The sequence below is a fragment of the Pteronotus mesoamericanus genome, unplaced genomic scaffold (assembly GCF_021234165.1).
Source record: "Pteronotus mesoamericanus isolate MK-2021 breed Mesoamerican mustached bat unplaced genomic scaffold, CSHL_Meso_final contig_2, whole genome shotgun sequence".
Classification (NCBI taxonomy): domain Eukaryota; kingdom Metazoa; phylum Chordata; class Mammalia; order Chiroptera; family Mormoopidae; genus Pteronotus; species Pteronotus mesoamericanus.
In genome coordinates, this window is record NW_026555084.1 from 2,144,286 (window position 1) to 2,169,243 (window position 24,958).

The window sequence follows — 24,958 nt, forward strand, 5'->3', positions numbered from 1 at the left end:
AAAGCCCCTGGGCTTCAACAAGCTGTTGAATTTGTTGCCAACATCTCTAAAAAGCATCTAAAAATATGGAAATTTCACGTATAAATGCAAATCTCCTCCTCCTTTTGAAAAAAAACAAACGAACAAACAAACCCCCAGAAGGTCCAGCGGTGGCGGCCAGCGCTCCCCCACGACCACAGGTGGCTGGCAGAGAGGAACAGCTGGCCCCATCAGACAGAGCAGGTGCTCCCAACCCACCAGCCTCTACCCAGCCCCTTCTTTCCATCACCTGCCGAGGTCCTGTGCCCATGTGTATGGTTTCAACCTCTGCTGTAAGGACAGAGAAAGGCGAAGGGAGTCTGGCAAACATCCTAAAATAATATCCCAGTTCTAACAGCCACAGAGGATGTCTAAAATGTGCTTTGCAAAAGTCAGTCATTACAAACAGGCAAGTTCAGGGATGGGTAAAATGACAGGAATTTGAGAAGATTCTTCTTTTTGCAGGAATATCAAAAATGATACCATTAACACAAATCCAAATTACACGCCGTCCTTGGAAAAAATACACCTCTAGGTGCCGCAAGTATTGATGATGATAATGAGTCCACCGGCCTTTGAAATGGTTCAAGCACAGCCAAGAAGTGGCATTTGTCATCTCGGTAAATAAAAAGTGTCTGTTGGGAGCCTCATTAGCAAACCCTCATTACCAAGCTGACAGATTGTAGTTGAAATATGTTCTCCACAGGCATGTGAGCGAGCCCCAAAACAAACAACCTAAAATGCAAAGTCACCCCTCCTGTCATGAGACAGCTTGCAAAGACAGTCCTAAAGCAACAGGGACCCACGGTGACTCCTATTTTGAGAAAGAGGAAGTGAGAGAAAGGAGAAAAGGAGAAAGGGAAAACAGAAAGAAAGGAATGCAGGTTGGAGCAAAAGATTCTCAGGTTTGGGATAAAGTGCCATTCTAAGCACTCTTCATATGGGAAGCCTTGTAATCTTCCTAGCAATCACAGGAGATAGGACCTGTAGTAATTATCTCCTTGGACAGAAGTATGGTCCACCTGAGGCACAGAGAAGTTAAGTAACTTGCCCAGGGTCACATAGCTAGTGACAGTGTCAGGAATGGAACCTAAGCAGCCACCATGCCGTGCTTCCTGTTTAATAGAGGAAGAAGCCTAGTGGTTCCTAAGATTTTCATCTTTCCAACAAATGAATCCCCCAAATTACAATCCCACTAAGCTGTTTTCTAGCTGAACACTTCCAGTGGTGAAAAACTTACCACTCTATGAAGTGTTACATTTTATTTTCACACTCCTGGTGATTTCTCCAGAACTATTGGTGATAATCAGCCATTAACAATAGCTCTTATCCTTTCTGAGTGCTTGCTGTGTGCTAGGAACTCTGGTAAGGTTTTTTGTTTTGTTTTTCAAATTATAAATTAATATTCACAACGATGCTATAAAGTTGGTACTGTTACTGTCTCAATTCTACACATGAAAACAGAGAGGCACAGAGAGACTGAGAAACTTGCTTAGTCACACAGCTAATGGGTGATACAATTGAGATTTAAGACCAAGTATCTGACTTCAGAAATGACAATCTATAACTCTGCACTCTCACGCTTCTTCCCCATCCCACCAACTACGTATCATTGCATTTCTATAATATTACTAGCTACCATTTATTGATCATTTAATTCATGCAAAGCTGTACACAAAGTGTTGTACATGCATTTTCTCACTTAGTCCTCATATCAGTACAATGAGCTAAGTATTATCATTCCCGGTCTATAAGTGAAGAAATTGAGATTCAAGTCAATTGATCTACTGGCTAAATCACACAGTCAGAGTTCAAGGGTATGTCTGTGTGGCTTCAAAGCCACCCCTCAAAGCTACTCTGCCACATGTCCCCCATGAGATGGGCACAAAGATAACATTTTCTTTCAGCACAAATAAATAAGGGTCTCTTGGTTGCAATGACCTGAATCTACTTGATTGCCAAGGCCACCAAAATCCACCAGAAAGTGGAAAGTGATCAAGGGACAAATAGTCCCTACACAAAGCTCACACCCACATCTGTATCTCCGTCACTGGGGGTATCAGTTACCTGTGCGTACCTTGTAGATTTCCTGATGCCCACCCCTGAGCAAGGAGTCAATTGACTCTTGCCCCCGGATACACACTCGGGCTCTCAGATTCAAGCTCAACCAATGCTGATTGTGCAGCTATCCTGCTCATGGCAGTGGGCCAGGAGCTTTCAGAAATGAACCCCAGTGATCCTTGCTGAGAAGGGCTTACAACCATCTTTTCTTGCTAGCTGATGACATTGCATCAGCTGCTTCAGGGCTATTCTTGGGGCTTTTGCTGTCATCGCTACCCTTGCCGGATCATTGGCCACTGTGACCTTCTGAAGTCAGTTGCCTAACCTGGTCAACTGTCAGCTCTACCCAGCTCTATTCTAAGACCTGACCGGGCAGATAGCAATAGTTGGCACACAATGCCAAGTCAGGGACAAATCTAGGTCAACGGACCTTGATCAAAGGCAGGCTCAGTGTAGCCCACCACTCAACCTACTCTGGGACTCGCCCCGGGGCTCAACATTCTTTCCAACTGAATAATAGCAAGGGCTTTTTTGCTGATCCTATCCATGTAATAGGCCTTCTTTTTTTACATAAAAAACTCACAAAGTTCATCTTGGGGGAAGATGAGAAAAGGAAATTCTGGACAACTATGAAGTACCAAAATATTCAAATTGTCCTCCCTTCCCACCCCAAGTACCAAAATAAAATGTATCTAAATTCTCTAATCACCTTGGAGCTGAAGGTGGTGGTGGGGGCTGGGGCAAGGAGAGATTAAAAATATCCCCTAACACCAAAAAAGAATCCATGGCCTAGAAATCCAGTCCTCTCTCTGCCATCTCCCTGCAGGATGATCTTTGGTTGCGTCACTTAAGCCTCAGTGTTTTCATCTGTAAAATGAGGGCAATAACCCCTACCCCACAGGGTAGTTGCAAAAACTACTTTTAAACAGGATAATGAAGGTAAATATGTCTGGGAAAGGTACAAAACTTTGTAGGGGAAGAAAATACCCCAATTTCAGGATGTGGAAAAAAAGATAGAATGGAATAGGGAGGGACAAACAGGGTTTTTTAACTGCATCTAAAATTTTTGTTGCTTAAAAAAAAATGACTGCAGTAGGCATGGAAAATGTTAATATTTGTTTACCTGAGTGGGGAGTGCCTGGGTATATTTTACTTTCCTGTATGATTGCAATATCTAATAATATTAAGATCAAACAGAAGCTAGTATCTGTCAGTGGGTAAGAGTGTAAGTTCTGAAATCAAAGCCTGGATTGGAATAAAGATCTCCAATTTACTGTCTGTGAGATCTTAGGCAAGTTCTTGCATTTCTCTGAGCTTCGGTTTCCTTACCTATAAAATGGTAATGATAGTACCTGTCTCACAAAACTTACCCTAGATAAGGAATTCAGAGTGTCCTCAGTGTCTGGCATATAGTAAATGTTCAAAAGTTAGCGAGTGCCATTCTCTTTTAAAATCTATCATCATCATTAACCAGAGAAAATTGGGCATACTTTCCATTTTATTTCCAGAACCTACAGATTTTGAATATTTTTTTAGCGAAATCATTTTGACATATTTTCATAACAACAAAGTCCACGAGACATGCTTCCAATTTGGCATATTGGATGCTAACTGGCATTTTAGCCCTGTGCTCATTTGGGAAAGAACACTTTGCTTACAAACTGCCATCATGGAACAGCTCTACTTCGGAAGATGGAGTCCCTTCACAGAGACCTGTCTGTAGGACAGACCTGAACAAAGGACTGTCTTCCTGCAAAGTGGCTCTTTAAAAAAAATATATACCCTGTTAGTGCTCATAGTGTCCCCCTCTTACTCTAAAAGCAAAGAACTTAGACAGGACAAGATCACTCTCGATGGAGTTGTTAGTATGGAAGCTGCTATTTGCCTTGGAGTGTACCCTGCTCTACAAGTAGCTCTATGACGCTGAACCAAGAATGAGGCAATGCACATGTGCTGACTTAGAAAGGAGCCCAGGCATTTGTAAGTGAGCAGAGCAAGTCTCAGAATGGTATTATATGACACACCTGACCTTAGAAAGGGTGTGGATTTCAGGTTCTTTGCAGGGGTGTCCCATCCGTGGCCCGCAAGCCGCATGTGACCCAGGATGGCTAAGAATAAGGCCCAACACAAAATCATAATTCTACTTAAAAGCTTTTATTTTGCTCATCAGCTTTCATTAGTGTGTGTATATTTAATGTGTGGCCCAAGGCAGCTTTTCTTCTTCCAGTGTGGCCCAGAGACGCCAAAAGTTTGGACACCCCTGGTAGTCCCATTTCTAGTGAACAACAAAAGCTATGCCTTACTTTAAAAAAATAAATAAGACCCCGTGTCAGCCTCCTCCTTCACCCCTTCCCCTTGTTTCACTTTACCAGTAAGTAAAATTCAAAAGTTCCTTGGGGACCACCCTCTAGATATCCCAGTCTCTTCCCCACCAAAGTGGGCCCCTATGGCTAGGATAGTGTGTGTGTAAGTAGATGGAATGGGACTTTCCCTGTTATTACAGAAAGACTCAGGTAGCAAATAATAGGGTAGAGCAGACATTTCCTGTGAAGGGTTTATAAAGAAGAGTCTGGACAAGCCAGGCTATCTCCAAAGAACATCCCACTACCACAGTCGATGTAATCGGGAGAGACAGGCAGATCTTTGGCGGTGGCTGTCGTCACCTGAGGAGGGCATGGTATAGCTCCCTCATAGCCCAGAACAGGCCCAAGCGTGGGGGCGCAGCCCAGGAGACCCACCCAGAGATGCTGGGGGCAGCTGGCATCTTATTCCCCAGCTACACGGCTGCTTGTGCAGGGCACTCACTGATCTTTGGGTCCACTCGATCAAGGAAGACAGAGAATTGGAAAGAGAGAACCTCAAACTCCCACCCTCAGTTTTGTTTAAGCTGGGGAAAGGGAAGGAGGAGGAGAACATTAAGCGGGACATGGGATAGAAGTCTTCTTTTGAGACATCATTAAATATCAGGAAAGATGTCCATCAAGTGAGATTGAAGGAAGTGACTGGGGGAAAATAACACTGCTTTTATATGCTCCCGCCCCAGGAGTTCTGACTGTTCAATAAACATTTACATGTGTGTTCCACATTTGAAATAAGGACACATAATGTTTATGCTGCCTCTGGGTAGAAGCAGCATCCTGAGAGGTGGAACATGGACAAAGCAATAAGCATAAGGAAGTCTAAGCCTTAGCAACAGGTATCCTTCTAAACTGTTTAATTTTTTATCACAACAAAATATTATCTTCATAATAACAACTTAATCAAAATGCCTCAGCTCTAGTGAAAGGAAAGTCACTCATGTCTAAGGTTCCAGGTCAGGGTTTTGCTTTCACTGTCTATCAAGCTGAGTAAACTTATGACAGACACAAGGCAGGGCTATCTCACCCATTCCAGGCAAGGAGACAGCCAGCTTCAGGGTTCCCTGGGCCATATGGTAAAGATGCATACCTTTCAGTTTCAACGCAGCTCTCCGTAACGGGGAAAGGAAGGAACTAACCAGGAGAGAGCACTAAGACACAGGCATGGTACTAGACAGCTTCTCTACTTTCTCTTACTTTTTCTCTTAACAAACCCAGGAGTAAGGTGGTAATAATCTATTTCACAAATGAGAAAACAGAAGCCCACCTACTCAAGATCACTCAGCTAGTGGGTGGTGGGGCAAAGAATTACTCTCTGATCTGAAAGCCCATGCTCTTTCCATGTTTTGGGGGGCCAGGGCCAGGGGCAGGGAGGAGAGATTTTAAAACTATTGGAAAGTACAAAGAATAACATTAAAATAACAATTACTCACATTCCTATCACCTAAAATTAATCATTGCTAATATCTGGAGATATGTGCTTCGAATTATTAAGTCTGTATTATTTTTGTCTGAAATTGACATATGCCATTATAAGAATTTAAACTAAACAGAAAAATATAGATATAAAATCTAAAAGAATAATGGTGAATCTCATTACCATGATTCTCTTTCTCTAGAAAAAGAAAAACACTGTTAATATCATTCCAGTCAACTTTCATTTATATTTAATATACAAAATGACAGATGGATAAATAGATGAAATACAATGTTTAAATGCTCTCATAAAGGTCAGCATATAGTAAAGATACTATGTAAATACGAATCTCAAACTTAATTTTATTTGTATTAAATAGAAGAAAAAGAAATGAAGCGAAATTGAAGGAAATGTTGAAACTTCAATTAAATGCTTCTTCATAAAAAAGATTTACTAAAAACTCCTCTAAAATGAAAATAATTATGAAAAGCATTAAAAAAATGAATGGTTGTGGCTTTTTTTAAATTACATGTTTTATTTCTAGTTTATACTGACCATCTCTGCTACAAAAGTGATATCGTGGAGTTAATCTACTCTTTCATTCCTCTCTCCGCATCACAATTTTATTAGCTGTTTTTAATTGCCCAGTTTCTTAACAGTTACATTCTTTTTGGTAGCCATAAATATGACTTTCAATACTAGTTTTTATAAGTTGATTCATTTGGGCTCAGTGTTCACCATCATTTCCTTTTCACAGCTCCGCAATTCTAATATTTTAAAATTTTGATTCATCTCTCAATTGACTGGATTTTATTTTTCAAGTAGTGTGACAAAAAAAAGGGTGTTCTATGGAAAGTAATCCCACAGGGTGATTATGATCATAAATTCCTAACTAGGCAGGCCATGGTGGCTAGTCACATCCCAGGCATGTAGCTTTTTAGTAAACGGGTTACCTTTGCCTTAAGCAAGGCCTGTCCCTCATTTCTGGCCATGTAAATTTACACATCTTTGACATAAACTGTAACCACCCTCAAGAAAGCACATGATCTTGTTACCTACCGTGTAACCCACCACCACCTTGCTTTTTCCCACCTCCATGCCATTGTCCTCATGTTCCCTCCTTAATTTCAAATGCAGAAAAGAAACTGCAAAACTGTTATTCTCCAGAGCATTTGAGCTCTTGCTTCCGGCATATATGGTCCTATCGACTCAAATAGACTCATAAAAATTCTCTACGGGTTTGGACATTTCTTATGTTGAGAGTAGGTCTCTATGAGAGGGTTTCATGGCCACACCCAAGTTCTTTCTATTACACCAGTTTGACTAACTTCTGACTAAAACTGTGGTTTTCACATCTTTTATATTTGCGAAGGAACCGTTTCAATCAGAGGCAGAGGTAGAATGCCCTGACCGCAAAGCAGACAACACCAGGCCTGATCTCAGAACCCTTAGTGGCCCAAGGCCCTGAGGGAAACCTTAGCGTTCCAAAAATTCCAGGGTGAAAGCTCTGTTTGGGGGTGAGCCTAATAATTTGCATACTAATTCCTCAGACATACAGAATCATCCTAACAGAATTCTGAACATTGTATTTTCAAAGTATTCATGAACTGGCAATCACGTACTAGATAAATATGCCCAGCTCTTTCTAGAAAGGTATTATTACAAGGATCCATTAAAATAAGCCCAATCAAATAAAATTAAAAGGGCAAAACCAGGTGAGCAGCAAGGATGCGAACCCCAAAGACAAATAAAGGCGGCCTGGCTCAGCAAGCGCAGCCTTTCTGAGGGCGGGACCCCAGGCCAGGCTGCAATCGGGGAAGACTGGCCACGTGCTACCTGTGTGGCCAGGGGGCTGCCCTCCAGCTCCGTCTCCAGGGAAACTGCACAAGAACAAGAGGAAAATAACCTGTCTGCCATTCAAAACTGTGAGAGAGGAAGTCTAATTACTGAGGTGCCTGTATCGCCGTGTGGGCATGGGTTGGAGGAAAGAGCGTGTGGGTCACAAGCGTGGCGTGGAGGAGCGGCCACTGGCTGTGTGACTCTGGGCCAGTCACTTCTCCCTGAGCCTCGGTTCTGCACCTGCAAATGTGAGGCCTCATGACTGCTTCTCAGCAGTCGCGATCAGTAGCGCCTGAAAGACACTGACGAGAATTGTCTCGCTGCTTTTGTTTTCACTCTTTGCCCTCGGTAGACACCTGGTGTTTGCCTCTCTGCCACTGGGCAGAGCTAGATTTGCAGAAAAAAGGCATGCAGTGTGGGAAGGGGGCAGGGCGTTTGGAATCACAGACCTGAGTCTGTAGGAAAGTATGCCCCCCCCAACTCCGCCCCGGTTTCACTCGCTCTGCGTATAAAAGGTTCTAACACGGCCAGACAGGGATCTTCAGAGGCCTGGACACTGAAAAGTACATGGTATCCTCTCATACATAATCCAAAATAGCTCATACTAAAGCAGAAGGTCAATGTAAAGAAGATGAACAAAAGTTCTCATTTTCTCCAGAACTCCTTTAAAGGTGTTTTGACATATTAAATTCATCCCCCACCCCCCAAAAAAAAGGTTTTTTGTTCACTTTTTGTGTGTCTGTGTCCATGTGTACATGTCTGTGTGTGTGCATGCATGCACATGTGTGTCACGTGCAGCCCTGCAACAATCTGCAGAGTTGCCTTGGTACTCATACAGCTCACCCTGCACTGGAGCTCCTCCTTGTCCCCATGAGGAGTAACTGAAGTAACGTATTATGAAGGACTTAGCACAGGGCCCCCGACCTCAATGTGGTGAGAACCCAAAGATGGCTAGTCCTGTCGGCACCCTCCTTTCCTGGGCTCCCTGTTTCCCCTGGAGGAAGAGGAGCACGCCTGCCTCCCGCCTGCTGCTGCTCCCTCCCACCCCAGGGCCGGAGGAGGAGGGCCTCTTGGGGGGGGGCACCGGGGCAGGGTGCGGAGTGGCAGGGTGCTCAGCTCACGGCTCTTTTCCTTCTCCTTGCTCTGCCCTGCAGGCCACAGGGAAAACGCACTCGATCCCCTCCACGAAGGAGGATGATGAGCAGCCTCGTGCTGGTGCAACTGGGAGCGACTGCCCGATTGCAGCCCACACATAAGCAAGCTCGTTTGGTCCTTACTCCCAAGCCATGTTCCCATCATCAAGAATATCACTGGCATGGGTGATACACATTGACTTCTAATGGCCCGACTCATGAGTCCAACGCCATTAGCCTTTGTGCAGATTCTAAAAGGAACCTCCTGCCACTGCCATCGCTGTCACCACCACCACCACCACCGTAGGTTGATGCAGCCCAGTGGACACTGGGCTTCATAAGAGGATGGCACCTCTGTGGGAAGAAAGAGATGCCACTTGCTTAAGACAGGGCTCCCAGATTGACGAAGGGAGCAGGCCTTGCTCCCTGGACCAGGCACAACGCCCAGCACAGCAGTGTTCCTGGAATCACTAATAATGTTGATTTTCCATTAGAGTGGTATCGATGCTAATAAAGAAGTATATCTAGAAGCTGTCACAGGCCGAAACTGTCCTATCAAACCACCCAGTCAGGCCTCACCTGTCAGGATTTATGTCAGGAAACATAAATTCCTAAAATAACATAGTGTTATTTTCAGGAAATTCTAATGACTAATATTAGCAAAATATATTTAAATAGAGCACACAAAGTTGCCGGTTCCAAGAGAGGACTGGAGGGGCTGGCTCTGCACTGAGGGCGTCCCGATACCATCAGCCAAGGCGCTGGCCTCCGAGGGTCGCCGGGGCCAGTGACTCACCTCCACAGGTCTCCTGTATGCGTACTGTGTCGCCAATCTGCAGGGAGAGCTGGGGGGCTCCACTCCCTTGGAAGTTGTATATAGCTGTGAGATGGAGAGAAAAGCAACTTGGTGAGACTTCCAGACACTGAGGACCTCTGCTCCTTCCTGCTCTCCCTGCCTTGAGTTTCCCTGACGCCCATGCAGCCCACGTGGTCTAATCAAAGCCAACCCACTGCCCACCACAGGAGCCAGGTCGGGCCCAGCCTGGCTCCTACCGGCCTCTGCTCATTGGCCACACTGGACCTCTCCCTTGCGCAGGTCATGCACTCCAGTCTGAGCGACCAGGAGGGTGTTGCTATCGCTTGCCGTGGGCTGACCTCTTCCTGTGCGCCTGGCATGCACTCGGTGTATCTTCTCATCCCTTCCTCACAGCAACCTTGTGAGGTACAAACTGTGATCATGTTTTACAGACAAGGAAACAGAGGCTCTGAGAGCTTCAACAATTTGGCCGAAGTCTTCAGGCTAGGAAATGACAGGAAAATCGGTATCAAACCGCCATATTCTCGACCACTACAACAGGGTCCTTGCTGCTCCCCAATTATTCCACAGTCTCTCCACCACTCAAAAGCCACACAACCTCCATCGTCCACAGAAGCCCTCTCTTGCTTCCACCCAGGCCTAACCAGCCTGTGTTCCTCTAGCTGAAGATTCCTGTCTCTTAGCCTTCACCAAAGTAAATCCTAAATCCTTCAGAAAAGAGGCCTGCTTCCTCTAGGAGAACTCCTGGGCTTACTCAGGCCATACTGACCCCCATTTCCTAATGGTTGGCAGGAACTCAGATGAGTTTTTAATATTCAACAGTGTGCTCTGCCCTCTCATGCCTTTACACTGTCAGGTCCTGGGGAGCAGTAGCCTATGAAGAGAGTCCCTGTTGTGTGGTCAGGAATTTGGCGGGTCCCTTGGAAGAGGAGGTCAGGCCATACCATTGCAGTGCTCAGGCCCTTCTCTGCATCACTTGCTAAGTGAGGACCAGGCTGCACTGGTAACCTAGACTAGGGATGCAACCTGTTTTCCGAGGGCGGACATGGAACCCCCAACTTGGGAGTTTTTCAAGAACAACGTATATGGTTTGATTTAAGGAAAGACCCTTAGGATGGGGGACGGTATCATCCTATAAGGTAGTCATTGTCCATTTGTACAGCAGATATTCAGTAAGCAATCATGATGTGTCAGGCACATACTAGGCACTGATTTTGCTCTTTTGGTGAATACACACATAAATATGAGGTTACAAATACGATACATGTCATGGAGAAAACAAATAGAGCCTGGTAGAAAATAACAGGAGATATTAACTTTCACCAAGGCAGTGAGGAAAGGCCTCCCTGATAAATGTAAGACTTAAACAAAGCAGCTATGGGGACAGCACAGGGAAGGGCATTTCAGAAAAAGGGAACATCATGTGCAAATGCGCCAAGGAAGGGAGGCACATGTATGCAGAGAGCATAAAGAAGATGACTGTGGATGGACTATGGGGGTGGGGTGGGGGGAGGGTTGACATGAGACACGGATAATGCTGGGAAAACAGGGAACAGGTCACGCAGGGCTCATGATGAATTTGGGCTTTATTCCAAGAGAATGGGAAACTGGAGTGATTTTATTTATTTGGTAATAGCTTTATTGAAATAAAATTTGTCCATTGTAAGCATATAATTTAATTATTTATTCACAGAGTTGTGTAACCATCACCATGATTAATTTTAGAACACTCTTATCACCTAAAAATATCTCCCCAGCCCCAAATGCCTGTTCCTCCAAGGAAGCAATTAAAAAAAATACTCACAAAAACTGTCAGAATCAATTTTATCAGAACTCTGGAAAATAGGTAAAGGTGCATAGCAACCAAGCAAATGGCTAATCAAGAAAAAGACAACTGAAACCTGGTAAAGTTTTGTAATATTTTAATTTGTCCTTGTCGATCCTCTACTCCACATCTCAGTGGCAGTCTTAAAGATGTCCCTGGTATGGCTTCCTGGGGTTGTAGGGAGCAGAGTGGCCCTTGTCCCAAGAAATTATAGCTGTCTGTTTTGACCTTCTTGGAGGCTCTCTGAAGGACTAAAGCCATGAGCCTGACTTTATTTTCCTGACTTGGGATTCTATCAGAGCAGAAAAGCAGCTATGCAAAGGGCACTGGTTAAATACATTTAAAAGCAAAAGAACTATTTGCTTGCACATGGGGCAAAGAATGTAAGTTGGGGCAAACAATAAGCCTTGGAGGAAAGGTTTAGAATTGAAACACTTGAGGTAATAAGAGCTCTGAAGAATAACTAGATATATCAATACCAGGGGATCTAGAGGCCATGTACAGGTTGGATGCATGATGAGAAAGAATATAAAGAAAGCTCTAAACTCTCAACTCTGGCTGACCTTCAAGCTCCATGCAGTTAGGAAATGCAGGCTAAGACAGAGTTGTAAATGGCCTGGCGAGGCCTTGAAGGCATGTCCCAATACATATGCAGAGTCCAGCTAAAAGACCAGATTTTTTTTTCTTTCAACTCTAGAATTTGGAGACTTCAGTGACCACATACAACAAATAATACTTTAGAAAAGTCACAGAATAAACTACTACAACTTCTATTAAGCAGTGACAACAAGCCCTGGCAAGAAAGGAGTAACTGACATCCAAGTTAGCAATTATAACATTCAAGATATCCAGTTTTTAACACAAAATTATGAAGCATGTAAAGAAACAAAAAAACTGTGTCCCATTTACAGGAAAAAAAATAGAAACTGTCCTTGAAGAAGGATAGACATTATTAGACTTACACAACAGACTTTAAATCAATTGTCCTAAATACGTTCAAACAGCTAAAGAAAACTATGGACAAAAAAACCCTAAAGGTAATCAGATAATGTTTCAAACAATAAGGAATATCATTAAACAGACAGAAATGATAAAAATGAATCAAATAGAAAGTTTGGAGCCAAAAAGTACAATAACAAATGTGAAAGATTCATTAGAAAGATTCAACAGTAAATATGAGCAGGGAGAAGAGAGAATCAATGACCTTGGAAATACGTCACTTGAACTTAGCCAGACTGAAGATAAGAAAGAAAAAAGAATAAAGAAAAATGAACAGAGCCTAAGTGACCTGTGGAACACTACCAAACACACCAATATTCACATAATGGGAGTTTCATAATGAGAGGAGGGGGAGAAAAAGGGAGCAAAAGAATATTTGGGGGAAAAATAGCCAGAAATTTCCATTTGATGCAATAAATGAATATACACACCCAAGAATTTCAATGAAATGCAAGCAGGATAAACTAAAAGAGATATACACTGAGACATAATAGTTAAATTGTCAAAAACAAAAGACAAAGACAGAGCCTCAAAAACAGCAAGACAGAAGCAATTCATCATGTACAAAGAATCCTCAATAAATTTATCAAACGATTTATCTTCAGAAACCATAAAAGCTAGAAGGCAGTGGAATAACATATTTATAATGCTGAATTAAAAAAAAACAAAACATCGATCAAGAATTCTATATCCTTCAAAAATGAGGGAGAAATTGAGATAAACAAAATCAGGGAGTTCATCACTAATAGATAATTGAGAAAACAATTTGGAGACCTCAGTGACCAATTGTAATTATAATTGGTCACTGAATGCATAAAACATTAATTATAAATCTATGATAATGTAAATACACTATGAAAATGGAACAATACAGAAGAAGATATTTTGTATAATATTGAAGCTAAATTGGTATTATCTCAAACTATATGGTTATAAATGTATAACATTAATGTAAACCCCGGGTTAACCATTATGAAGATAACTAAAAATATAGAAGAAAGTAAATGAGAAGGGAATAAAAAGAGTAAACTAAAAAAAAAATCCATTAAACACAAAATAAGGAGAAATAAAGAATTGAGAAACAAAAAAATGCAAGACATGTGTGTATGTGTGTGTTTGTGTGTGTGTGTGTGTGTGTGTGTTTAAAATAGCAAAATGGAAGAAGTAAGTCCTTCCTTACCAATATTCACTTTAAATGTAAATGGATTAAACCCTCCTGTCAAAAGTCAGAGACTGACAGAAAGAATTAAAAAATAAAACAAAACAAAAAACCACCATAAACCAACTATATATTATATACAAGAGATTCACTTTAGATCCAAAGACAAAAATAGGGTCAAAGTAAAGGAATGAAAAAAAAGGGTAATAATGAAAAAGAGAGCTGTGAGGGGTGTACTAATATTAAACAAAAGAGATTTTAAGTAAAAAATTATTACAAAAGACGAAGAAGGACATTATATATTGGCAAAAGAGCCAATACACAAATGAGATGTAACAATTATAGACATATATACATCTAATAACAGAATGCTAAAATATATGAAGCAAACATTGACACAATTGAAGAGACAAATAAACAGTTATACAATAATAATTAAAGACTTCAGTATTCCATTACCGGTAGTGGACACAACAACTAGGCATAAAAATCAATAAAGAAAGACAGGACTTGACATATAATAAATAAGGATACCTACACATATACAGTGCACTCCATTTTACAACAGCAGAATACACATTCTTCTCAAGTGTACAAGGAAGAGTCTTCAGAATATACCTTATGTTAGGCCACAAAACAAGTCTTAAGAAATTTTAAAAATAATGAAATCATAAAGCATCTTTGCCAAACACAAAGGAATAAAGCTAGAAGTGAATACTAGAAAGAAAACCAGAAGATACATAAATATTTGAAAATTAAACAACATGCTCTTAAACAACCAATGAATGGGTGAAATAAGAACTCACAAGGAAAATTAGAGAGTATTTTGAGGCAAAGGAAAATGAAAACACAACGTACTAAAACTTATGGATTCAATGAAAACAGCGATCACATCAGTGATTGGTCCAAGGGGACTTGGAGAAGACATGTGATCAGAACCTTCCTCAAACATAAACAAGAGACATTAATAATGGTCCTTCACTGCGTCACAGTGAAGCATATTCTCAATTGCCCTTTCATGTTGTCATCACAACTATTGCATGTGGTGAGTACTATCCCCATTTTACAGATGAGAAAACTGAGGTTCAGAGGGTTTGAGTGGCTTATCCAAGATCCTCCTTCACCTGCCTGGTGGTAAATCACAGAACCAGGACTCAAACCCAGCTCTGTGCTCTGTTCATTCTCTGCACCTATGGCTTCCCTACAATACCTGGCCGGTGTTCAGGTGTTCACTAGGTCCTGCTTCCTGCTTCAGTCTTGTCACATTCTCTGAACTGCATTCTCTGAGCGAAAAGGAGGAAACTTGCATCTACTTAGTTCAAAGACCTATACAAATATGCCGTTTCATATTTGTTTGAAAGGGTCACCAAGGGACCAACTAGTCTTGTGAGCACTCACAGGGATGAAAAGTTTCAATCCTGAGAGACAATAAAGGTTGTGAGGTTAGAGCCAGTGTCTCTGGAGTCAGGAGGATGTGGTTCTTGAGCCCAGTTCTGCTATTTACCAGCCCTGACCTCATGCCCACAGCCACAGCGTGTCATTGCATAGGGTTTGTCCTGCACAAGGCCACCCAGCCAAGAGAGCAGTGGGGGCTGGCACTCAATGGGCAATCTGCTTGCCAAGGCCTGTGCCCTGCCGCGGTACTCTGTCCGCCAGGGGAGGTGCGTCTTCTTATAATCCACACAGAGGCACTGTAGCGGCCAGTGGCAGCCTGCCTGGGCAGCATCTTCACTTCCCCGAGCCTCAGTTTTCCTACCTGTAGAATGGAGGAGATGACAGTCCCTACCTTCCATGGTTCCTAGGAAGCAGCTGAGATTAACACACAAAAAGGGCCTGACTCTGTGTCTGGCCATAGTTAGTGCTCCATAAAAAATAGTCACTTTTCTTTTCCTTAGCATTATTAAACTTCCTAAAGTATTGGTAATCCATTCAGAATTCTTCCAGAGCTCTCCTTCATGTCACCTTTAAATCTGCTGCCCTGCAGTTTGTAACCAATGGCATTGTGGGTCAACACTGAATAAAATTAATCCTTTGTCCAAAAGAGAACGTTGACAGGGCCCTCAGGGGACTCAGAATTCACTTGTCCTGCATACACATGGCCTGTTTCTTCATTCCCTCCACACTTGGCCTGATTTTAAACCTGTCCGCACCACGGCTGCTGGTGAGCGGACATGCTCCAGACTGCTGGTGTCCTAAATCCACAGACTTCCAGTTCCCTGCTTCTTCTAGCCCCAGAGGTCTGGGCGAGGACTGAGGATTTGCCTGTCACAAAGCTGGACAGGGCTGAGGCAAGCGAGGTTTCAGTAGAAGAAAACCATCCATCATATGTATTTGCTTTAGAGCACTAGCAAACTGGGTCTGTCCATCAGGTATCTGGAGGGCAGGGCAAGACACTTTTGTTCCCTGTCTCATGCCTGGCTTTCCCTTGAAATCTTCCTCTCTCTCTGCTCAGCTCTGTTAGGTGAGAAGGTTCCACTCAATCAGCTTAAGATGTCTTGAACAGGTCTTGAAACCTGGTATTCAACGTGAAGGTTTGTATTCATTCCAAGTATTCATATCTTATAAAAATAAAAGTAACTGACATTGCCATTTAATTTATAAACATATTCTGCTTGTGTAAGGGCCGCTTTTCTTAATGCTCCATTTGGGGAAAAGTAGACATGACTGACAAAGGAAGTGGCTTTGCATACCAATACCCAATTCTGTTAAGTTTTCTAAATGACTAACAGGAAACTTTGTACCAGAATGCCACTTATTTCTTATCTGTTTGATTGATTATCTTTGATCCTCACTTGGGTTGTCTCTGACCAGTGTAAGAATAGGTCATCTTCTTCCCTGTTCCTTACTATCCCTCTCCACTTTCAACTTTTGAGTGAGGGATGAAAAGGGAAGAAAACCATGAGGAAGATGTAGGACAGAGAACAAGTAAAAATGGCTAAAACCATAATCTGCCCTGCCCCAGCCGTGACCACACATGGAAGACAGACAAGTGGGGAAAAGGAGTCCCCCAAACACCCATCCCGGCTTCCCCTTTCCTGCAAGGTCTCTAGCCCTGGAGAATACTGCCACCTCCCCGACGAGGATTTGACCCGTATTGAAATACTGCACTACTCAGGAGTCAAGGCAGCAGCTGGTTACTGACAAGCCCGCCCAGACCAAAACAGGAATACTTATGGCCAAGGACCAGGGCCATCTGAGGGTCATAGAACCCAACAAGGACTCTCACGTTGGAAATCCTGGGTTGACAAGCCAGTGGGAGTAGCTACTTTGAGACAGGTGGGACTTCCAACAATCCTGGGAATTGGTTCCACTTATTAGCCTCCAATTCTACTTAATATGTGGAAGTACCCTGCTCACCAGAAGCCCAAATTGAGAGGAGAAATAAGTAAGCAGCATTGTTACATCACATGGTTCATAGAAACAACTAGGGTGGAGCCTCTGTGCTTTGTGCAATGTTAGGAGATAAGCACAATGTTTCCTTTGGATGTATAGATGAGGAAACTGAGGCACAGGGAAGGTAAACAATTTACCAGACAGGTGGAAAGGCAGAGAGATAGAGTGATTCAGAAGTCTGGATTCTAACCTCTGTACACACTTCTCCCCGCAAAATGGTAAACAGATTTATTGAGCACATACTGCATATCAAGCACATGATTTCTCAATGACATTCACTTGAGCACCTATTGTGTTTTAGGTACTACTCTGGTTACTGGGGTTACAGGGGTAGATAAGACAGACAAAATCCCTAGCATTTGTCTCATATGAGCTCATTTAATCTTCACAGTAACCCTCTAAGGTATTGCCCTCCATGTGACATGTGAGAAACTCTGAGATTAAGTGGTAGGGTGAATTCAATCCTAAATTGGTGTCCAAAGTCCTTGCTGCCCTGACCAGCCCCTTGCTGATGTCACAGCTTATTGTGTGTGTGTGTGTGTGTGTGTGTGTGTGTGTGTGTGTTTGTGTGTGTGTGTGTGTGTATAGACACAGGGTCCGGCACAAATAACACCCCTTTTTTATTACAAAATCTTTTACCAAAACCTCATAAGCATGTAATTCTGTAACATAACATATCACACTCAAGCACACCACATGACATTTTAGGTAAAGTGTTCAAATCAACACTCTAAATTATTACACCCATATTATTACCTTACCAACCACACTCAAGCAGGCCTTCCTTCTGTCGGACCCTGTGTGTGCGCGCGCGCACGTGCATGTATGTGTGTGTGTACATATATGCTGTACTTGTTCATCTCCTGCCTTCTCCAGCCTCAGTGAGGGTGGAGACAGAGTCTGCCTGGTTGAGCGCTGAGTTCTCACTGATGAAAACAGTTCCTGGTCCAGTGCAGAAGTTCAGTCAGGATTTACTGAGCTTTAACAAACACTTGTTGAACTGAAGGGGTACAAACATGAAGGGCAGGTGTGTTCCTTCTGGCTCTTCCTTGCATTTCCCGAGTTTACTTTAAGAGATGCTGACCCAGCTTGGCTGCCTGTTGTGATTGAAGCTGATGAGTGCCCTGTGACCCCTGCGGAGGGATTCGTACCTCATCTGGGATCCTGCCATTTGCTGATATGTTTGAAAACAAAACCTTCAGCAAACACCAAGACTCTGGGCAAGTGACCGTAGAAGAGAAAGAAAACAATAATGGAGAAAAAGGATGTAATTGCCTGAAGCTCACTCCTCTGTCCCTGAGCTGAGCTTTGGAGGGTCTCCACTCCAGGGGGAAACAGAACTGGCCAGCAGGTCCACTTTGGATTCACGTGAAGCGCATTCATTGAAATGCACAGCCTGTCTGAAGTCCTGGGCAGCCTGGCCCAACCTTGGCACCGTGGCAACGTCCTGGCGCTGCACCGGGGGCGGTGAATGAGATGACACGGCAGGAGTGAGGCCAGAGCTCAAAGGTGGTGCAAGTCAGCAGAGAACGAGGCAGGAGAATCACAGCCACAGGAAACCAAGGAGGAGGTGGTGTTCTGCCACCAACCAGGAGGGGACAGAGAAATTATCACCTCTACTGAGCACTCTCTAAGGACCAGACGCCATGCCAAGGGCTTAACCCACAGTCACCTACTTAATCCTCATCACAATTCTTGTGGCAGGTACAACTGTTAGGAGCTCCATTTTACAGATGAAGAAAATGAGGTCATGTAAGATCCAGCGAGGGGCCCAGGTGACACAGCTGGGAAGGAGCGAGCCAGGGTGTCGTCCTGAGCAGGCTAGCTCCAGAGCACCCCCCTCACCCTGTTGCACCGCCCTGCCCCTCACTAATGGGTATTATTCAGCATCTACTCTCAGCCAGGTGCTTAGTGGACCCCTATTGGATCCACACAGTAACCTCACGGGTTGCATATCATTGTGCTCAGTTTTTAGTGGGCCAAAGTGACATTCCCAGCCAACAAGAGGAAAGCTGGGATTCCTAAGAGTTCTCTAAATGAGTGATTCTCAACTAGGGACAATTTCTCCCCCCAAGGGAACATCTGTCAATGTCTAGAGGCGTTTCGGTTGTCACAACCTGGGGGATGGGGGGAGTGGAAGGACTCCTAGCACCCAGCTGGTAGAGGTCGGGATGCTGCTTAACACCCTGCAGCGCACAGGACAGCCCATAACAAAGAGCTATCTGGCCCCAAGTGTCAATGGAGTTATAGTTGGTAAATTCTGCTCTAAAACGTCCTGCTGGGATTTACAATCTCCTTTCCATACTCCTATGGGCACACACACATGCACGCACACACAAACAGAGGCACACACTCTCCTGCATTCACACACTAGAGCTGGAAGGGAGGCTTTGTGATGAAACCCACCCCCAGCCTTCAGCCCAGCAGGTGCCTGGCACTCTGCTGGGTCCTGCACATTAGAGGAGTGGGGTGAGAGGGGAAGGCCTCAGCTCTCCTGGAGTTTTGGTGCGGTCTAGCTGGAGACAAAATAAGCACACCAGAAACAAGAAGCTGTCTTCAAGACAAAGGCTATGCTGCAGGCCGCAGCAGCTGTGGGCTCTTAGAGGAAAGAGATCAAGAGAGGCCTCATGAAGGAAGTGAGGCTGGAGAGAGAGAGCGGGGAGAGGGAGCGCAAGGGGAAGAACTAGAGTGAGAGCCCCGAGGAGGAGGGTGGGGAGGGAAGGCAGGGATGGTGGGGGGAGGAAATTAGCTTGCTGTGTGCACAGATCCAGTGAGGGACAGCAGGACCGCCTGAGTGGAGTCCCGGAGTGAGAACTCTGGGGCCTGAGGCAGTGGCCAGCCACAGGAGTTCGGGTGCTTGAAGAGCTCAAGAATGCCCCATATATGGCTGTGCTGCTCCCGTCGGACCTAGCCTCCTGACAGGGAATAGAGTAGAGGTGAGGATGTGAAGGCAAAATGGGGCAACTCTGTCCATCTGAACCTTATGAGGCACCAGAAGGTGAAAAACCTTCAATCCCTGGCCCTCTCCATCCCCCACCCCCTACCCACTCATCCATCTACTCACTTATCTGTCCACTCACATATGCACCCACCATCCATCCATCTACGCATCGGTCCATCCATTTATCCATCCACTCACCCACCCACCCATCCATCATCCAATCATCAGCTGCTAAATGAGCACCTGCTTTGTGCAAGGCACTCTGTGCTGGAGAAGAGCACGAACCACAGCATTGCTGCCGTGGAGTTTCCATTCTATGGAGGAGCCGGATAGCTCCACAGAGGGCTGCAGTGAAATGTGATGGGGGTGACGGTAGGAGCCATAGGAACACAAAGCAAGAGGTGCACCCACCCCGATCCGTGAAATGGGGACATTAGTGTGAATAATGGTGGTGTTCTTTGCTGCCTCAGGCAAAAAGAGGGAGATTCCTACTGACCTGTAAGCTCCCTGAGGGCAGAGGCTGTGGCTCTTTTAACTCGGGGCCCCCATACCCAGCTCAGGGCCACCATTTAACCCAGGCTTATTGAACTTAATTGATCCGAATAGACTATAAAAATATCTTATTCTTGGCAGCTCCTAGCTCCACCCCTGGCTCCTCTCTTTCTTTTAAACCTACATCCAGTCCAGGAGGAAAAGCTCCTTTGCTCCACCTACAACACACACATCCAGAATCTGAGCACATCTGCCCTCCTCTACTGCCATCCCCCAGATGTGGCCCACTACCAACTCTTGCCTGGTTATTGTTTCCTGACTGGCCTCCCTGCTTCCACATTTATTTTTTTAAAGATTTTATTTATTGATTTTTACAAAGGGGGAAAAGGAGAGAGAAAGAGGGAAACTTTGATGTGAGAGAGAAACATGGATCAGTTGTCTCATGTGTCCTGACCAGGACCAATGCCACAACTCAGGCGCGTGCCCTGACTGAGAATCGAACCAGAGACTTTTCACTTTGCAGGACAATGCGCAACCAACTGAGCCACACCGGTCAGGGCTCCCTGTTTCCATATTTAATTCCCCTCTACTTAGATACCATAAGACTGCTAGAGTAATTCTGTTAAAGCAAAAACGGAACATTTTACAATTCCACAAAACCCTAAAATGCTCCACCCGTTCCATTCAGAGTAAAAACCGAAGTTGTTACAACATGGCCCAGGTGCTACTCAGTCCAACCCTGCCTTGGAGAGTTCATTCCGTACCATTGTGCCCCTTGCTTGCTCTCCTCCAGCCACACAGGGCTCCCACTCATCAGAGGGGCCCCCTCCTCAGGACCTAGGTGATGACTTGTTGTTCTACCTGAAACAACTCGTTGCTGCCTCCACAATGAGGTAAAGGCAGCAAAACCCCAGGGTCTAGGCAGCCCTCCAGGGTTCAGCTGGCACCAGGAATGCCCTCCTCCGTAGCCCAACATGCCAGCCATGATGTCTCGGGCCTGGCATCGCCCCACTGAATCCAGCCCAATAAATGCCTGCTCAGCATCCTCTCTGCTCAGACCCCATGTGGCATCCCAGGGCACGTATGCAAGTCACTAGTTCCACCTCGTTCAGGCTCTGACCCAAGGGATCATGTGTTGTCAGCGGAATTCTTAGTGTCCTGGAGCAATGTCCAGAGAGGAGTCTGGGGAAGTGCCCACATTGTTAGTCATACTCCCCCGCACCCCCAGCTTCCGTGGCTGAGGCTTTAAACAATGCAGACGCTGACAGTGTCCAAGTGGGGTCAAAAGGGCAAGGGGTGGCTTTCTCCAAGGGGAAAAAAGAAAAAAAAAAACTGAGTAAGACTTAAAAGCTCACAAATTCAGCCTGACTGCTTTTCAACACACACCAATTAAAGGAATCGGGTAGAAAGGAGAAAGCGCCTATTAAAAGGAACATTTGTGGTGTCTGTACCCATATCCCTCTGAAGTTGGATGGCGATAAGCATTAGCACTCCCCACTGACAGAACATTTGCTGCACAAAACAGACTGTGGCACCCATGTGTAATTAACTATTAAATTAAAGGCCTGTAAGCTTTTAAAAAAAGAAAAACCCGAAAGAAATCCAAAGGTCCGGAAATCAGCAGAATATTGTGGTGGCTACGCTGCCTCTCTCAAAATACAGCAGCAACATAAGGATGCTGGTCTGAGGGGAAGCACAGTTTAGCAAACACAGTCTGTCGAGGTGCATTGAAACAGAAACATTATCGCTGGATACAAGATGCCCCCCAACTAATGAGGCCCCTGTGAGTCTAAGAGTTAGGACAATCTACTAGGTGGACCAAAATGGCCAGCCCAGCAGGCATACCCAAACCGTCCCAAGTTGCTGAAACATAGGAAAGTGGGAAGCCCAGGCACCTGAGAATTGGTGGAAGGATGGAACTAGATTTCTAACCCATGTGTACTTGTGGCACCAAACTGATTTCGGGGAACCAGTCCAAAGATACAGTTGGCCACCACAGCAAAGACACATGTACTAAGATCCATCCAGGCCTTCCTTTTGGAGCTCTTTTCCCCACTGCTCCTGAGAGGCCACCTATTTAAGGCCCCTCCTTTCAATATTTTCATTCATGGAACAACGCTCCTTCATTACAATAACACATATCACAATTGGTAATTACATGATTATTGAATTGTCCATGAAGTTCTTTTTTGTCTTCTCCACAGATGATAAGCTCTAAAGTGTAGGAACCATATTGGCCTAATTCTAGTAATCTCAGTGTCTAGCATCATGCCTAGCACATAGGAAACACCCAGCAAATGTTTAAGAAATAAATGAAGAAAGAATGAGTGAATAGTGAACACATTAATGAGTCAATGATGCTTTCTATCCCTCCTTCTTAAATGTTGCCTTTGACAACAACTGGTCTCTCTGTAGTAGAGTCTTACAGTGATTTGGGTTGCCTGTTCCAATCATACCTCCTACTCAAACAATCTGCCCCCACCCATGGCTCATGATCAATGTGTGGCAAGCATCATGACCCCACCCCATAGCCACAGCATATTGGACCAGGGGCCTATTCTTAGGCAGACAATGATCTCCAACTTGGGCAGACTTTCCTTAAAAAGGCAAGTCAGCCAGATATTCTCTCTCAGGATCTTGACAAATAACACAGAGAGAAGATTCAGTAGATGCTTGACCTGTCAAGTCATGCAGAGTTGGAGCAGGTGGCATGCAGGGGCGTGCCATCTTGGTGTTACCAGAATATCAAAATTACAAAGGAGCTCAGGAATTAGGAGTTGGCAAGGAGAGAAAGGAGAAGGAGGCTGATGCATTTACAGAACATGGAAAAACCATGGAAAGAAAGGTGGACGTTTCCAGGACCCTCAGGTAGAGGTTTTCAGGCCCTTCTGGAAGCCTGCCACCCTGGTTTCCTGGATTTCTGTTTTATATTCCCTGACCCTTAAAATATACCGCCTCCCCTCCCCCCCCCATGTACACATATACACCACATGCCTTTTCATCAAACTAGTTTGTATGCATTTTGTTCCTTGTAATAAGAACCTGTGCTGCAAGGGACCCAGGCACCCATTGCCCACCCGGCATCTGTCCACCTCGGCATGGACTAGCTCTGTCCAGGGTCCTGGGCTGCAACCACATCACCTGCATCCCTGGACCAGGGGATGTCTCAGTTTCACCCATATTTCCCAATCAAAATGTGGAAAAGATCCCTTCTCTAAGTCTGTAGAGCCTATTATTGTTTGAATTGTGCCCCTTCTTCCAAAGGATATGCTAGAGTCGTAACCTCCAGTACCTCAAAATGTGACCTTTGGCAATCAGGTGTTACTTTTTTATTGTTGTTCAATTACAGTTGTCCCCATTTTTCCCCCATTCCTCTCCCCTGCCCTGCCTACCGCCTTTCCCACATTTAATCCTCCCCCCCCCCCCCCCCGCCTTTGGCTTTGTTCATGGGTGCTTCATACATGTTTCTTGACTTGACCCTTCCCCTTCTTTCCCCCATTGTCCCCCTCCCCCTGCCCCTCTGGTCACTGTCAGTTCGTTTTTTATCTCCATGTCTCTGGTTATATTTTGCTTGCTTTTTGTTCTGTTGGTTAGGTTCCACTCATAGGTGAGATCATATGGTATTTGTCTTTTACCTTCTGGCTTATTTCACTTAGCGTAATGCTCTCTAGTTCCACCTATGCTGTTGCGAAGGGTAGGAGCCCCTTATTTCTTTCTGCTGCATAGTATTCCATTGTGTAAATGTACCATAGTTTTTTGATCCACTCATTTACTGATGGACATTTAGGTTTAAATAAAAGTAGTCAAGTTAAAAGAGGTCATTAGGGTGAGCCCCAACCCAACATTACTGGTGTCCTTACTAAAAGGAAAATTCTGGAGAGAGGCATGATCACAGAGAGGACTCCATGCGAAGATGGAGGCAGAGATCAGGGTGACACCTCTACAAGCCAAGGAACACCAAAGATTTCCAGCAATGCACTAGAAGCGAAGGCAGAGGTCTAGATCAGATTCTCCCTCACAGTCCTCCAAAGGAACCAACCAATACTCACCACACATAGGCACACAACCATAACTAGAGACAGCTTGCATAGAGAAGAGGTTTCTGAGCAGAACTGAAGCCCCCACCCAAATATACCTGGCAGGCCCAGCTTCAGAGCAAACAAATATTTTATCTACTCTCACCCACTATCCCTACCTTGAAGTCTTCTTTTCTAGTCCCTCAATATCATGCTACAGACCACAGGTCATCTGGTACAGACTCAATTCTTGTCCCCACTACTGCCATAAATTCATATGTTAAAGTCCCAACCCCTAATACCTCAGAATGTAACCTGCTTGGAGATCAGGTCTTTATGGATATGACTACGTTAAAATGGTTCTGTTAGGATGGGGCTCTAATCCAATATGAAAAGGAAGAGACACTAGGGGGTGAGGGGAGCATGCACAGAGGGATGATCATGTAAAGCTAAAGTAATGAGAAAGCAGCTGTCAGCAAGCCAAGGAGTCT

General features: G+C 44.5%; 1 protein-coding gene across 1 annotated transcript in view; it reads right to left on the reverse strand.

Annotated features, from left to right (window-relative positions):
- DOCK2 (dedicator of cytokinesis 2) overlaps positions 1–24,958 on the reverse strand; it is a 358,186-nt gene that overhangs the window by 328,535 nt on the left and 4,693 nt on the right. The window contains exon 2 of the mRNA XM_054568066.1: positions 9,622–9,705. Coding sequence (XP_054424041.1) covers positions 9,622–9,705 — 84 coding nt within the window. The remainder of the gene's footprint in view (positions 1–9,621; positions 9,706–24,958) is intronic.